Raw genomic sequence first — 14,243 nt, 5'->3', positions numbered from 1 at the left:
TTTTAAATCTTAAAAATGAGCCACATAATACATTCAATTTTTCATTATGGGGTAGCCAATTCTTTCATTTTAATTTTTAAAAGTGTATCCTAAGTTATCATAAGGCACTTCAAGCAGAGACCCTTAAACCAAAACCTGCTTTCCTGAATTTCTGCAATGTATTGATAATTAAAACTATAATCTTATTTCACTATAAACTGTGTTTAACCTAAGAATAATTGTCTATTAGATACCTCACCTTATTATTCCAGTGCTGGGAAGACACCAAATACTTTTTCTATTTTAACTGACAAATTGGACTTCAACCAAAATTGAAAACTTTTGCTTGCCTGAAGACACCATTAAGAAAATGAAAGGCAAGATTGGGAGAAAGGATTCACAATATATAAATCCAACACAGGTCTATATCCATAACACAAAAAAGAATTCTCAAAACTTGGGAATAATAAGGAAAAAAAGTCAAAAGATCTGAACAGAGACCTCACAAAAGAATACACATAAATGATCAATATGTACATAAAAATATGCTCAACACATTCAGCCATCAGGGAAATGCAGCTTCTTGTAAAATTCAATACACACATATCATTCCACCCAGCAATCCCACTCCTAGGCATGTTACTAATAAGTCTTATATCTTACTTGTTTTATCCTTCTGTGGAAACATCATTAATCATCCACTCAAACTTATTTCCTCTTCTTACTACTTAAAAAAATCCAATTTTATTTGGGAAGCAAGGTGCCCAGATGTAGGGGATAAATCATGACTGGTACTAATTCTGATAATCTCATTCCTGTTTGCCAGTGGTTACTGCAGGGGGTGAACATGTAACCTACTTCCGAAAAATGGGCTCTTAAGAGGAAGTTTTCTGGGAAAGATTTTTCTTCTTAAAAAAAAATCTTAAGTAGAAAAAGCCCTTTTTTTACCTCCTCCTTTCCTGCTTTGGATGTTGATGTGAGAATATGATGCTTGGAGCTTGAAACCAAGAGGGAAAAGCTAACATGTTTGCCTATTTAGAGATTGTTGAAACTCCTGAGTCAATCCTAAAACCTCGTGCAGACTTTCTATCATGTGAGTCAATAAGATTTTATTGTTTAAGCGATCATTGTTGAGGTATTCTGTTATTTGCAACTAAAAGCATCCCAGATAATACACATCCTACTCCATTTCAAGAAAAAGGGCAAAAGACATGAAGAGGCATTTTACCAAAGAGGAGATACAGATGGCAATAAGCATGTGAAACATCACTAGCCATTAGGGAAGTGTAAATTAAAACGCTGTTGAGCTATTAGGACAGCTAAAATAAAAGATAATGACAATACAAAATCCTGGCAAGGGTGCAGAGAAACTAGATCTCTCATACATTGCTGTTAGGAATGAAAAATCATGTAACACACTGGAAAATACTATGACAGTTTCTTTAAAAAGCTAAACATATACTTACTGTATTACCCAGCAATCACACTCCAGAGCATTTATCTAGAGAAAAGAAAACTCATCTCTACATAAAAACCTGTAAACAAATGTTCACAGGAGCTTTATTTGTAATAGCCAAAAAGTAGAAACAACCAAAATGTTCTTCAATTGGTGAATGGCTAAACTATGGTACATCAACACCATGGCATAATAATCAGCAATTTAAAAAAAAATCTGGAAGGTCAAGTGAAAAAAAAAAAAAAAGCCAATCTCAAAAAATTATATACTGTATGATTCTATTTATATAAAATTCTCAAAATGGTAAAATTATACACATGAGAACATATTAGTGGTTGCCAGGGGTTAAGGATGTGGGATGGGGAGTAGGTCATTATAAAAGTAGGTTATAAATAAGTAGAATGAGGGGGATCTTTGGGGGAGTCTGATAACATGTTCTGTATCTTGACTGCAGTAGTAGTTACATGAATCTCAACGTGTGATTAATGGCATAGAACTATACACACTGTACCAACACTAGTGTCCCATTTCTGATACTGTATTATGATTCCATAAGATGTAACCACCGGGGAAAACTGGGTGAAGGATAGATACATGGATCTTCTTGTACTATTTTTGCAACTTCCTATGAATCTATATTTCAAAATAAATGTTAAAAATACATAATAGGGCTTCCCTGCTGGCACAGTGGTTGAGAGTCCGCCTGCCGATGCAGGGGACACGGGTTCGTGCCCCGGTCCGGGAAGATCCCACATGCCGCGGAGCGGCTGGGCCCGTGAGCCATGGCCGCTGAGCCTGCGCGTCCGGCGCCTGTGCTCCGCAGCGGGAGAGGCCACAACAGTGAGAGGCCCGCGTACCGCAAAAAAACAAAAACAAAAACAAAACATAATAAATGCCTCTTATTATGTAAAGAGTTAAATATAATAAAGCAATATGATATTTTAAGATCTGTGGTTTACTGGGAAACACAGCAATCTAGCAAGGGCAACACAACAATCTAGCCAAGACAACATACAGGAGGCTTTCTTAGTTTTATTGACCCATTATGCAAAGATTTATAGATTCAGTTGTATAAGAAATAGATGAGAAATGTATTTTCTATTTAATTTAATAAATATTTTATAATTCTGTGAATATTCTGTATTATTTAGACCTTAGACTCTATAGTATACAATTGATGGTTTCCTAGACCATCCTAGCCTGGTTTCCTAGACCATCCTAGCCAATGTCAACTCATAAGAGGTTACGAGCTAAAAGCTTAACTTCAACTCCCACCCAAATATCAAACACATTTATGTCCTTATAATGAGTCCCACAAAATCTTATTGATCATCATCAACAAAATGGTGACCAATTCTACTACGATCAGTGGAACTGAAGATAAAGCGTGATGTGCTAACTTATGACGTGTAAAGCCTTTTGAATCCACAACTGGATGAAACAAATCTACATCTCCAAAGCACACAACATCAGCAAAGACATGCTCCTTTGCAATTTTTAACGGATAAAGTAAGACATCAGTAGTTTTCAGTGGAAAAAAAAAGGGTTTGATCACTTCAAGAGGAGAATCTATAATATCAGAATCACAATCATCAATAAAAATATTCAAAAAACTTAAATTTTAATTAATTTTAATACTTAAAAGTTCTTTGGGCAATAAAGAATGCCTATGCTTGCCTGTGGGAGATTTAGGAAAACAAAGTATATAGTTTAGATACAAATATCACTGCACTCAGAATTAGAAAGGCCTCATTCAATTCTGCCCCTGCAAGAAAATGACCCAAAAGGAATATTTATAATATAGCTTTATATTAAGAGTTTGGTTTTATATTCTAATGTTTATAGAAGAATATATTTATATTTTTAGTTATGGAATGAATTTTAGTATTTTTATGGTAGGAAATGGGTTGTCTGAAACTGAACCTCAATTTATAACTGACACTCAAAAAACCAATAAATGAACTTAGATAAAAGGAGCATTTTCATTATATACTTTTGGGAAGTGGATTTAGGAGGAGGAGAGGAATATTAATTTCAATAAGGTATTAAAAGCACTGATAGAATGAAAAATTCAGAGAGGTACAGGTAGGAAAATAGAACACTGAAGCCTAAAAGGGATAATATTCCAAGAAGGTAAAAACTGTATAAAATTCTATAACTAATGACAGAAAAATCCAATGGACATGACAAAGTGAAGCAAGAAAGGATGAAAGTAGGGAAGTTGAAGGTCTAGAAGATTAGGTAAGAATACATGTCAAGTTCAATAATTGTTATCACTTAGTAACTTATCACAAGTAACAAGATGTTTAGTGGTCAGAGAATATGTGGTAAGTTCAAGCTTTTTGGGTTACTTTTATGAAATGACTTAGTCTAGTACATGGCTGTTTTAGTGAGAGACATAGGAGGAAATGGGTAAATCAAGTGAAAATGGAAGATGTCAAAGATCAAAAAGGATAAGGTGTCCAAAGGGTCACATCAATGGATGGTGAAGTGACAAAGGATAATGAGAGAGAATGGGATAAAGAAGTTTTGTCAGGCAATGCAATAATTTGAGGAACACTAAAAAATATATTTGAGGCTGGAAGAGATGGCTATGAAGAGGGAGAAAATCTTAATAATGGCACCGCCTCTGTACCTTTAAAAATGACATATGTATTTGAGTTTTATCATAAAAATATCTGACTAAACAAATGGATGCCATTCAGGAAGACAACAATTATGTAAATCAACCTGCCACAGGCTAAACGAACATCCACCACCTTAAGTTTCAAGAATGAGATGATACACTCAGGAGAAATTATGCTTGTTCTCTAGAAGCTTGTTTTAGATTCAAAATGAAAGAGTTTATAAAATATAGCAAAATCTAAAAATATATACACTTAGATACATATAAAATAGAAAGACATCCTGATTGAATACAATTTCATATAATCACAATACTTAAAATCGTTGAAAATTTCAATTTTGTTTGAAATTGCTTTTTCTCTAGACTATGGCACATGTTGAAAATATTAAGCCTTGAACTACTGTATTCAAACCACTCAGAGCTTTTCCAGTGCTAATAAAATAGCTGGTGTTCAATTTTAGTAACATAAAGAAAAAGGTTTTGCCTTAGTACTACATGACTTTCCTTGAATCAACCTAAAACCTCCAAATATGTCATCCAGTTCAGTTAGAACTTGTACTTTATAATGGTTCTCATTGATGCTAGGATGGAAAACTTGCAGTCTTTTAAAGAGACTGTAAATTAACTAAAGTTGATAACAGTAATCCATCAAAATTTAGTTCCACACCAGTGGACATTTGCCTCACATTTGGAGAGTTAATGTTGCGAAACTTGTTCTTAACCAACTTTAGATTTCCATCTCTCTACTTCCCCTTGGTGGAAAAGAATTGTTTCTAAGAATAAGTAATAAAGCCTTCTTTATTTATTCTCTGGGAACACTATTTCCACTGCAATAAAAAACAAGGAAAAAGTTACCCTTCTTCCTCATGTAAACCTTCATTTAAAATGTTACACCTGTCAGGCTGATAGTACAATTTAGATATCAACAAATAATACTTACCAATACATACATCGATCTTTCCTTTAATAGCAGCTTCATGCAGAGGGGTATAGTTCCAGTTATCCCTGGCATTTGGATCAGCTCCTTGGCACAGTAACAGACTCACAACCTCAGCATGGCCAAAAGAACAGGCATTATGAAGCGGGATGAGACCGCCATCATCACGAGCATGGACATTAGCACCCATCTGCAGTAAGTGTTCTACGACATCCTTCCTTCCAAAACCTAAAACGGAAGAGGGAAAATATTTTATACTGTACGTAAATTTTGTAAAAAGAACCATTAGAATTCCTTTAACAATACCAACAAATGCGAACAACTGAAGTACTGTGTTCTATAGCAAAAAGGTAAAAAAAAAAAAAAGTTGCCATTCAAATGGATTCTCTCATCTCACAGAACTTGAACCAAGAAAGCTCTTCCCTTAATTTGCTCAGTTCCTTCAAAAAACATTTCTTCAACATCTATTATGTGCTGGGCAACTGTGCTAGAAATGTAAAATGATGAGGCAAGATTCCTGTCCAAGGCATTCACTTTCCCCTCATGCTTCACAAGACAAAATCATATGTATAAAATCCATCTCTACATTTTAATAAAGGTTATTTAAATACCAATGACAACCAAATCTAAGCCAAATCACAACACTCAACATTACACTAGGGCAACTGGAGAAGAACATATGGAAACCAGAAATATGCGGTGATAGTTTGGTTACAAGATATTTGAAAAGGAAGAAATAAAGATAATGCCATAACATCTATCTTGGGACTGGTAGCCAAACTAAATGAATGGGTGGTTAGGTGAAACAATTCAAGCTTGGATTTACTAAGTTGGAGGAAATTTTATGAGAAACAATTGAGAATGCAGGCATTTGGAAATACAGAGCCAGAACACTGGTGAAAAGTATCACAATTTTCAGACAGAAAAATGGCGGGGGGTTGTCGGAAGAGCTAGAAAAAAATCTAAAGCACTGTAAGGACTAGGCAAGCACTGAGAAAGGTAAGGAAAACCAAGAAAACACACCATTATGGAAGTCAAAGGGCAACAACACTATGCAAAGTCCAACATGATGAGCATTTAGTGAGGTCAATGGAGAATGGAAAAGAACAGTTATTTTGACAATTTGAAAGTCATTATAGTACTGTGATGAAGTTACAAGCTACATTGCAATGGGTTAAAAAAAGGAAACTGCAAATATTAGTATTTTTATCTTTACAGCTTAATACTTTCATTTATGATCCTTTCTTTCCTACTTTAAATTTAACTAGAACTTAACTGGCTAGGTATCACTACCTCCATGCTATTACTTACCATGCAATGTTGTTAGAAAATGACATCTTAAATAAAACTGAAAAGCAATAAGGGTCCTATCTTCCTTTATTTTATGCATATATAAACTAAATAAATGAGAACTATGTGGAAAATAGAAGGAAAAAGAAAAAGGTTTCTTTCAACGTTATGTCCTCCACACTATCTTTAGAAATCCACTCATTCCAGGAAAGCAGGCTCTAAAAAAAGTCTTCAAAGTAAAAGATATGTTTCCACAGATATTTATCAGAATTAGGTTTCCACAGAAAATATCCTTCAAATTAAGTTGAAAATTTTGGGTGAAAAGTCAATTTCATATTAGTAACTGGAACACCAAAAGTATAGGGTACATGCTAATGTAACTATCACCATCCTGCTGTTTCTTTATTATATGCCGAACTTTACAGATATTACATTCTGTTTAATTCTCTGACTTCAATGTGCCTCCTGCCTCTACTGTCACAGCCCTACTCTCCCACTGGGCCATAGGTGCTTTCTTTACCCATGAAGATTTAGTGATTTTCCTGCTTTATAGATCTGAGTAAAGCCTGAGTGCAAACACACCCTCATCAGTGCATTAACAGTGTTTGAGAACTAATTTCCTTTCTTCACTAATAAATAAAGATAAAATAAGATACTTCTTAACGTATCAATTGGTACTTTAAAAAATATACGTTATAACTTTGAAGCAAAATAGCAAAGAGTGTGTTTACTTTTTACTAAAACTTTTAGATCTAAAATATAAAATAAAACAAAACAAAACAAAAATGCTTGGTATCAGCAAGGAAGTGGTGAAATGGAACTGTGCTCACATACTGAAAATGTGAATAAAAACTGGTATGACATTTTAGAAAAAATGTACATTATCATGAATAGGCTTAAACAAATATACTCTCTAACTCAACAATACCTCTTTTCAAACTTTATCATTTAAAAAAAGATTCATATATGAACAAATATTTTGCATCAAGAATATTTATAATAACATATTAGAGTGATGTGGCCACAAGCTAAGGAATGCTGGCATCCACCAGGAATAGTCAAGGAACAGATTCTCCTAGAGCCTGGTAGGGAGCACAGACCTGCCAACACCTAGATTTTGGCCCAGTGATACTGATTTTGGATTGACAGCCTCCAGAACTGTGACAGAAAAGAATTTCTTTTAAAGCCATAGAGTTTGTGGTAATTTGATACAGCAGCCACAGGAAACTTATACAGGTAGTTTAGAACAAATTATTCCTAAAGTCTATTTTGTTTTAAGTGTTAGAATCATACAATTTGCTTTGTAAAGTAGAGAGAAAGTAAGGGATAAATATTTCCATGCAATAGTTTGGCTACCCCTATTGTATGTTTTTTCTTTCTTTTAAAATAGAAGTGAAGGAAATTAAATATTACAAATCCAAAGTTATCTATGGGAGGGAACAAATAGTATTATATTAACTTATTTTGCAGAGAACTAAATTTTGCTGTGTTATTATAAGTAATTTTATGGCCAACTTCTTTTGTAGGTACTTGTAGACCATATTTAGCTACATCTAAACAAATTGGAAAATGGTGAGAATAAACACAAAGAGAGTCATCTTCAGAGTAGTTTTTGGAGTTCTATGCTCATTCCCTGAATCTTTGGTGGCAAGGAAATTCTTCATTTGGTGCTATGTTGGGGCCCGTGAATCCTTATGAAGTGGTCTTGTGGAGTCATGTGGAGGAATGTGAATGCATTTGGTCCCAGAGATAATTGTAGATAGAAGTCATACACCTGGATATGCCACTTTTAAGTTTCACTAGAATTTTGTGTTATGATAGGAACTTGCAGGCACATTAATGTTGGTGTACAAATATAACATGTATTTGCCCCTCCTTTTAGATTTACTTGTATGTGTAATTCTGGGTCTAAAATTATTGTATTAAAACAGTATAAATTGAATGCCTACTAAAAAAATAAAAATAATATTTATCATAATATTTATGAAAAAAATCACGGAAATTAGCTGCCCAACAATAAAGACTCTGTTAAGTGAATGATGAAGTGATGGTTTTTGATATAATACCATCCTGTATTAAAAGGACGCTAGAACACTGTGAATGTACTTAATGTCACTGAGTCATATACTTTAAAATGGCTAAAATGGTATTTTGTTTTTAAATTGCTTAAAATAAACAAAATTTTAACATTTTAAAATTCATATATTTTACCACAATGAAAAAAATCACCAAAAAAGGTATAGACCATACACACACACACACAACAGGATATTACAGAAAATTCAACAACACAGATTTTTTTTTAGATCAGTCTTTTAGATTAAAAATATATAAAACAAAATATAGGAGAAAATATATATATATATATTTGATACATAGATGGGTAGAAAAAGAGACTAAATCACTAAGCAGTAGAAGTATGGAATATTTTTCTTTTTGATTATCTGTTTTCTTAATTATTATATAAAAACATAATTTTGTATAAAATATATGTGGGTGTACACATATAAGTTTATAAAAGAAGGTGGAGGTGAACAGTCAAAACCAGTAAAGATACATTTTATATGGCAATTATGACGTAAACTCTTCTAATTTGATTTTGTATTAAAATACATTATTAAATCAGAGGTTTTGTTATCTATGAAACAAATAAGTCCCCTATTTAAAGTACTGTAATTTAGAAAACCATACATAAAAAGTTTATCAAAACATATACTCTACCTGTACTATTAAGCACAAATCATAATTGGTCATTCGCCATTCTATCCATGTTGAATGCATATGCATTATTTTTCACACATAAAGAGAATTTGTTATCTCTGATGGTTATATAAGGCCTTTGTTTCATAACCAAGGTTTGTAGTCATAATTATCTCTATAATTGATTTGTTTATTTGGGTCTAAAGAACCAAAGTAAAAATAATAATTAGGGTCAGTTCAAAGAACTACATAGAATTTGAAGTAACGTATCAATAACTAACTCAAAGAAACAGTCCCTAAGTGAAAGCATTACAGACATACTGCAGACAAGATTTTCAGCGTCCCAGCTCGTCAAGCTAGCACACATTTAAAAAAGTTAAGTCACAGCTTTTAAAAGGAATGTTGCTACATACATATATATATATATATATATATATATTTATGGTTCAGTATTATGAAGTACAAAAGGAAAACCAATGAACCATCTCCCACCGATCCAAAGGTTGTTAAAAATTAAGACAGAGTAATACTCTGATTTTTACCAACAAAACAGTATGTGCTATAACACTTCCAATCTGAGAGTTGTACAACAGGTATAATTTAGCTTTTACAGAAAAATTCTTTTTGCTTAAAGTACATGCCCTGTTCTTGACAACAACAACAAAAAAACAATAATAATGGTTAAGTAGCTAACATTTAGTAAGCTCTTATGTGTGTCAAGAAGTATGCCAAATGCTTGACAAACATTAGCTCCTGTGATAACACCCTGTGAGAGATACCATTACCCTCATTTTACTGTTGAAGAATTCTTCCCCTCAGTCCTGATATGTGTGAACTGTACTTCCAAACACACATCTCAAATCTGCCTACTCCCCAGTGCCACCAGCTTGGTTTCAAGTTCCACAATCTCTTGTCTAGACTTCAGCACATAACCTTCTGTTTGTCTCTCTACTGTCACAGCTGCTGCCTGACAATTCATACTTAACAGAGTAGACAGAGTGATCTTTTCAAGGCACATACTTAAAATGCACATACTTCAAGGCACATACTTAAAATCCTGCAATGGATTCCAATAACACACATAAAATATTACTAAAATCTCCTTATGACCTAACAAGGCTCTATGTGAGCTGGCCACTCTCACCTCTCCCATCTCATTGAGCTTTACTAACCCTGTCTTCCACTTTTTGTTCCCTGGATATGACAAACTTATTTCAGTCTAGAGGACTTTGTAATTGCTGTGTGCTCTGCCTGAAGACCTTGGACCCAGATCTTCACATGCCTAGCTCCTTCTGTCATCCAATTCTCAGCCAAAAGGTAACAACTAGGAGAGACTTTGACTGACTACTCAATTTCAATTCACCCACGAACGCACACACATTCTTCCGTCATTGTTTTCAACGTTTTTTTTTGTTTTTTGTTTTTTTGCAGTACGCGGGCCTCTCACTGTTGTGGCCTCTCCCGCTGCGGAGCACAGGCTCCAGACGTGCAGGCTCAGCGGTCATGGCTTACAGGCCTAGCCGCTCCGCGGCATGTGGGATCTTCCCAGACTGGGGCACAAACCCGTGTCCCCTGCATCGGCAGGTGGATTCTCAACCACTACGCCACCAGGGAAGCCCCTCAACATGAGTTCTTTACATATTTTGGATATTAACCTCTTACCAGAAATATCATTTGCAAATATTTTCTTTCATTCAGTAGTTTGCCTTTTCATTTTGTTGATGGTTTCCTTTGCCATGAAGAGGCTTTTTAGTTTGATGTAGTCCCACTTGTTTATTTTTGCTTTTGTTGCTTTTGCTTTTGGTGTCAGAGTCAAAAAATCATCACCAAGACTTATGTCAAGGAGATCACCACCTATGTTTTCTTCTAGGAGTTTTATGGTTTCAGGTCTTACATTCAGGTCTTTAATCCATTTTGAGTTAATTTTTGTGTATGGTGTAAGACAATGGTCCAGTTTCATTCTTTTCCATGTAGCTGTCCAATTTTCCCAATCTCATTTATTGAAGAGACTGTCCTTTCCTCATTGTATGTTATTGGCTCCTGTCATAAATTAATTGACCATATATGTATGGGTTTATTTCTGGGCTCTCTATTCTGTCCATTGATCTATGTGTCTGTTTTTATGCCAATACCATACTGTTTTAATTACTCTAGCTTTGTAATGTAGTTTGAAATCAGGGCATATGATGCCTTCAGCTTTGTTCTTCTTTCTCAAGACTGCTTTGGCTATTTGGAGTCTTTTGTGTGATTCCATACAAATTTGAGAATTGTTTGTTCTATTTCTGTGAAAAATACCATTGGAATTCTTATAGGGGTTGCATGGAATCTATATATTGCTTTGAACAGTATAGACATTCTAACAACTTTAATTCTTTCAATCCACGAGCACAGACGACCTTTCCATTTATTTGTTTTCTTCAGTTTCTTTCATTAATGTCTTACAGTTTTCAATATACAGGTCTTTCACCTCCCTGGTTAAATTTATTCCTAGGTATTTTATTCTTTTTGATACAATTGTAAATCGGATTGTTTTCCTAATTTCTCTTTCTGATAGTTCATTATTAGTGCAAAGAAAGGCTACAGATTTTTATGTATTGATTTTATGCCCTGCAACTTTATTGAATTTTCTTATTCTAAAGCTTTTTGATGGAGCCTTTAGGATTTTCTATATATAATATGCCATCTGCAAATTGTGACAATTTTACTTCTTCCTTTTTAATTTGGATGACTTCTAGTTCTTTTTCTTGTCTAAGTGCTCTGGCTAGGACTTCTAATGTTATGTTGAATAAAAGTGGCAAGAGCGGACATCCTTGTATTGTCCCTGATCTTAAAGGAAAAGCTTTCATCTTTTCACCACTGAGTACGACGTTAGCTGTGGGCTTGTTATATATGGCCTCTATTATGTTGAGTTATGTTCCCTCTATACCCACTTTGTTGACTGTTTATCATAAATGGATTTGAATTTTGTCAAATGCTTTTTCTAATTATCCCCTTTTCTTGCTGGCAAACAGAAACTCTATTTTGCTCAGGAATTGGACAGCCAATATATGCTAAGAGAAGGCAATCCTTTCCCCAGTCCAGGGAGTGACTCCTGATTACTCTAAGCCGGAAAGGTGATTGCATTCCTCTCTGTCAGTGACTGGCAATGAGACAGAAGGGAAAATCTAGAAACTTCTGAAAAGATTTTTCTCCCCATTAAGAGAAGGTGTATGAAGGAAGAGGGTCCCTTTCTCTTTTCTCCTTTCCTATTTTTAGAAAATTTCTCATAAAAGGTGGTGACATCTGAAGCCACTGAAATGATAAGAAGGTCAAGGGAATTATGAAAATAATGGCATAGATCCTTCCTATGCTCATAAGGTACTGGATCAACTCTTGAACTTCCTACCTCTAGACTTGTCAAGCAGGAAATAAATGTCCTTAGGCTTTAAGTTTCTGTTAGTTGAGTTCTGGAATATCTATAGCTGAATCCATGCAAATTGATACAAACATCTGTTCATATATTTACTGACAATTTAAGTTTCATCTGTCAACTATCAGACAGATATCTTGGCCCAATTTTTCATTTGTCTTTTTTTTATTGTTTTGTAGGAGTTCTTTATATATTCTGAACACCAATCTTGTGTTGGTTATATGCATTATAAATATATTCTCTGTGTTTATGGCTTGTCTTTAAACGTTGTTTACATTGTGTTTGATTTCAGACAAGTTTTAAACTTAAACAATCTTTCCCTACATACATAGGAAGCATGGTTTGTGCTTCCTATGTGATCTTTAAAGTATCTTTCCTATTCACATACTTTCCTACATTTTCTTTTAGATTAATTTTATAATCTTGCTTCTCACATTTAGATCTTGTAAGTACGGTGTGAGTTAAAGATCTAATTTTATTTTTTTCCATATCTTTTCTTTTCCATCAGTTTGTTTGTTCAACAGTTTAACTTCAAAATAAGCCTAGATATTGAGTAGGGCAATGTCAATCCACTCTGCTCCTCTTAAAAAATTATATTGGCTATTACTGTTTTTTGATGTTCAATATAAATATCTTCAAGTTCCATGAAGAAGCCTGTTGGAAATTGTTTTCTTTAAAAGCTTACTGATTAGAATTAATTCTGGAAAGTTGAAAATTTTAAATACTGAGTCTTCTAATCCATATGTATGATATACCTCTCCTTAAATTGAGGTCTCTTATGTTCTTCTATTTTGTGTTTTTCTCCATTAATACCCTATGCATATCTGTCAAGGATTATTGGGTATTTTAAGGTTTTCATTGCTTTGGGGATGGAAGGGGCAGTGGTGCATTAGGAAAGGTCAGTAAAACCAGATCACGCAGAACCTCTGAGTCATAAGTAACAGAGTCTGAATTTCAGCAGGGCAAGCCAAGTAGCAATAAAAAGTTCACACTGATGAATTCTTCTTCCCCAACCAAACTAAGTAATAGGAACCTCTTGTAAATTTCAGCACATTCTTTCCCCTAAGCAGTAGGAGAAACAATTACATTATTTCACATACTCAAAGAAATTTTAAAATATACTATGTGGAAAGCATTGTGCTGCCACTGGAGGAAAACCTAAATTCATTACACATTACCTAAACCCAATATACGTACCAAGTTTCTTATTCTAACGTTAGAGTTTCAATTAAAACCACTCAAAAATGTTTCAATATCAAATGTAAGGTCATTGGTATCTATTCACTAGGTCTGAGTTCATAGAGACAGTAATTTGTTTCAGTTGTGTTCAGCATTTTAAACTGCCTAAACTTAAAGCTTCAAAGGAACAACCCTGGGCAATATTAAATCTTGTAAATAACAACAATGCATTCTAAAATTTAATAAAAGGAGAAAAACCTAAAGTGTTTGGAGTATTAAAAAGTGATGTTTTTATTTATAGTAGCAAAGTCATAGCTTAAAGACTCTTTCGACCTAATTGGACCGTCAGCAAAGCCACAAGCACTATATATCATTTGAACTGCTAAATTCATCGACTTATAAAACCAATGAAAAAATTTATACTGCATCTCTCACATATACTTATTTATAATTTTTTTCCTTAAGTGCAAAAAAATTATATTCAAAAGACACTCAAAGTAACAATAAAATAAGTTTGGGACTGTCTAGCAAAATAACTCATGAACTTTATATATATATATATATATATAAAATATCTATTTTCCTGACAGAAGAAATAACAGAAAGTAAGTTAGGAAAGATAAAAAGGTACTTGTTGACAGATGAGACGTGTTCACTGTTCTCTCAA

The 14,243-nt window shown here is 33.9% G+C and overlaps 1 protein-coding gene across 2 annotated transcripts in view; it reads right to left on the bottom strand.

The window, feature by feature from the left end:
* TNKS (tankyrase) overlaps positions 1-14,243 on the bottom strand; it is a 173,550-nt gene that overhangs the window by 143,354 nt on the left and 15,953 nt on the right. For both annotated transcript variants that reach the window (XM_082863818.1, XM_082863819.1), the window contains exon 2: positions 5,002-5,226. In XM_082863818.1, the coding sequence (XP_082719944.1) occupies positions 5,002-5,226 (225 nt within the window). The remainder of the gene's footprint in view (positions 1-5,001; positions 5,227-14,243) is intronic.

Source organism: Leucopleurus acutus, assembly GCF_964270905.1.
Source record: "Leucopleurus acutus genome assembly, chromosome: 21".
NCBI classification, from domain to species: Eukaryota; Metazoa; Chordata; class Mammalia; order Artiodactyla; family Delphinidae; genus Leucopleurus; species Leucopleurus acutus.
The sequence above is the reverse complement of the archived record's forward strand: the minus strand, read 5'-3'. Positions and strand labels throughout refer to the sequence as shown.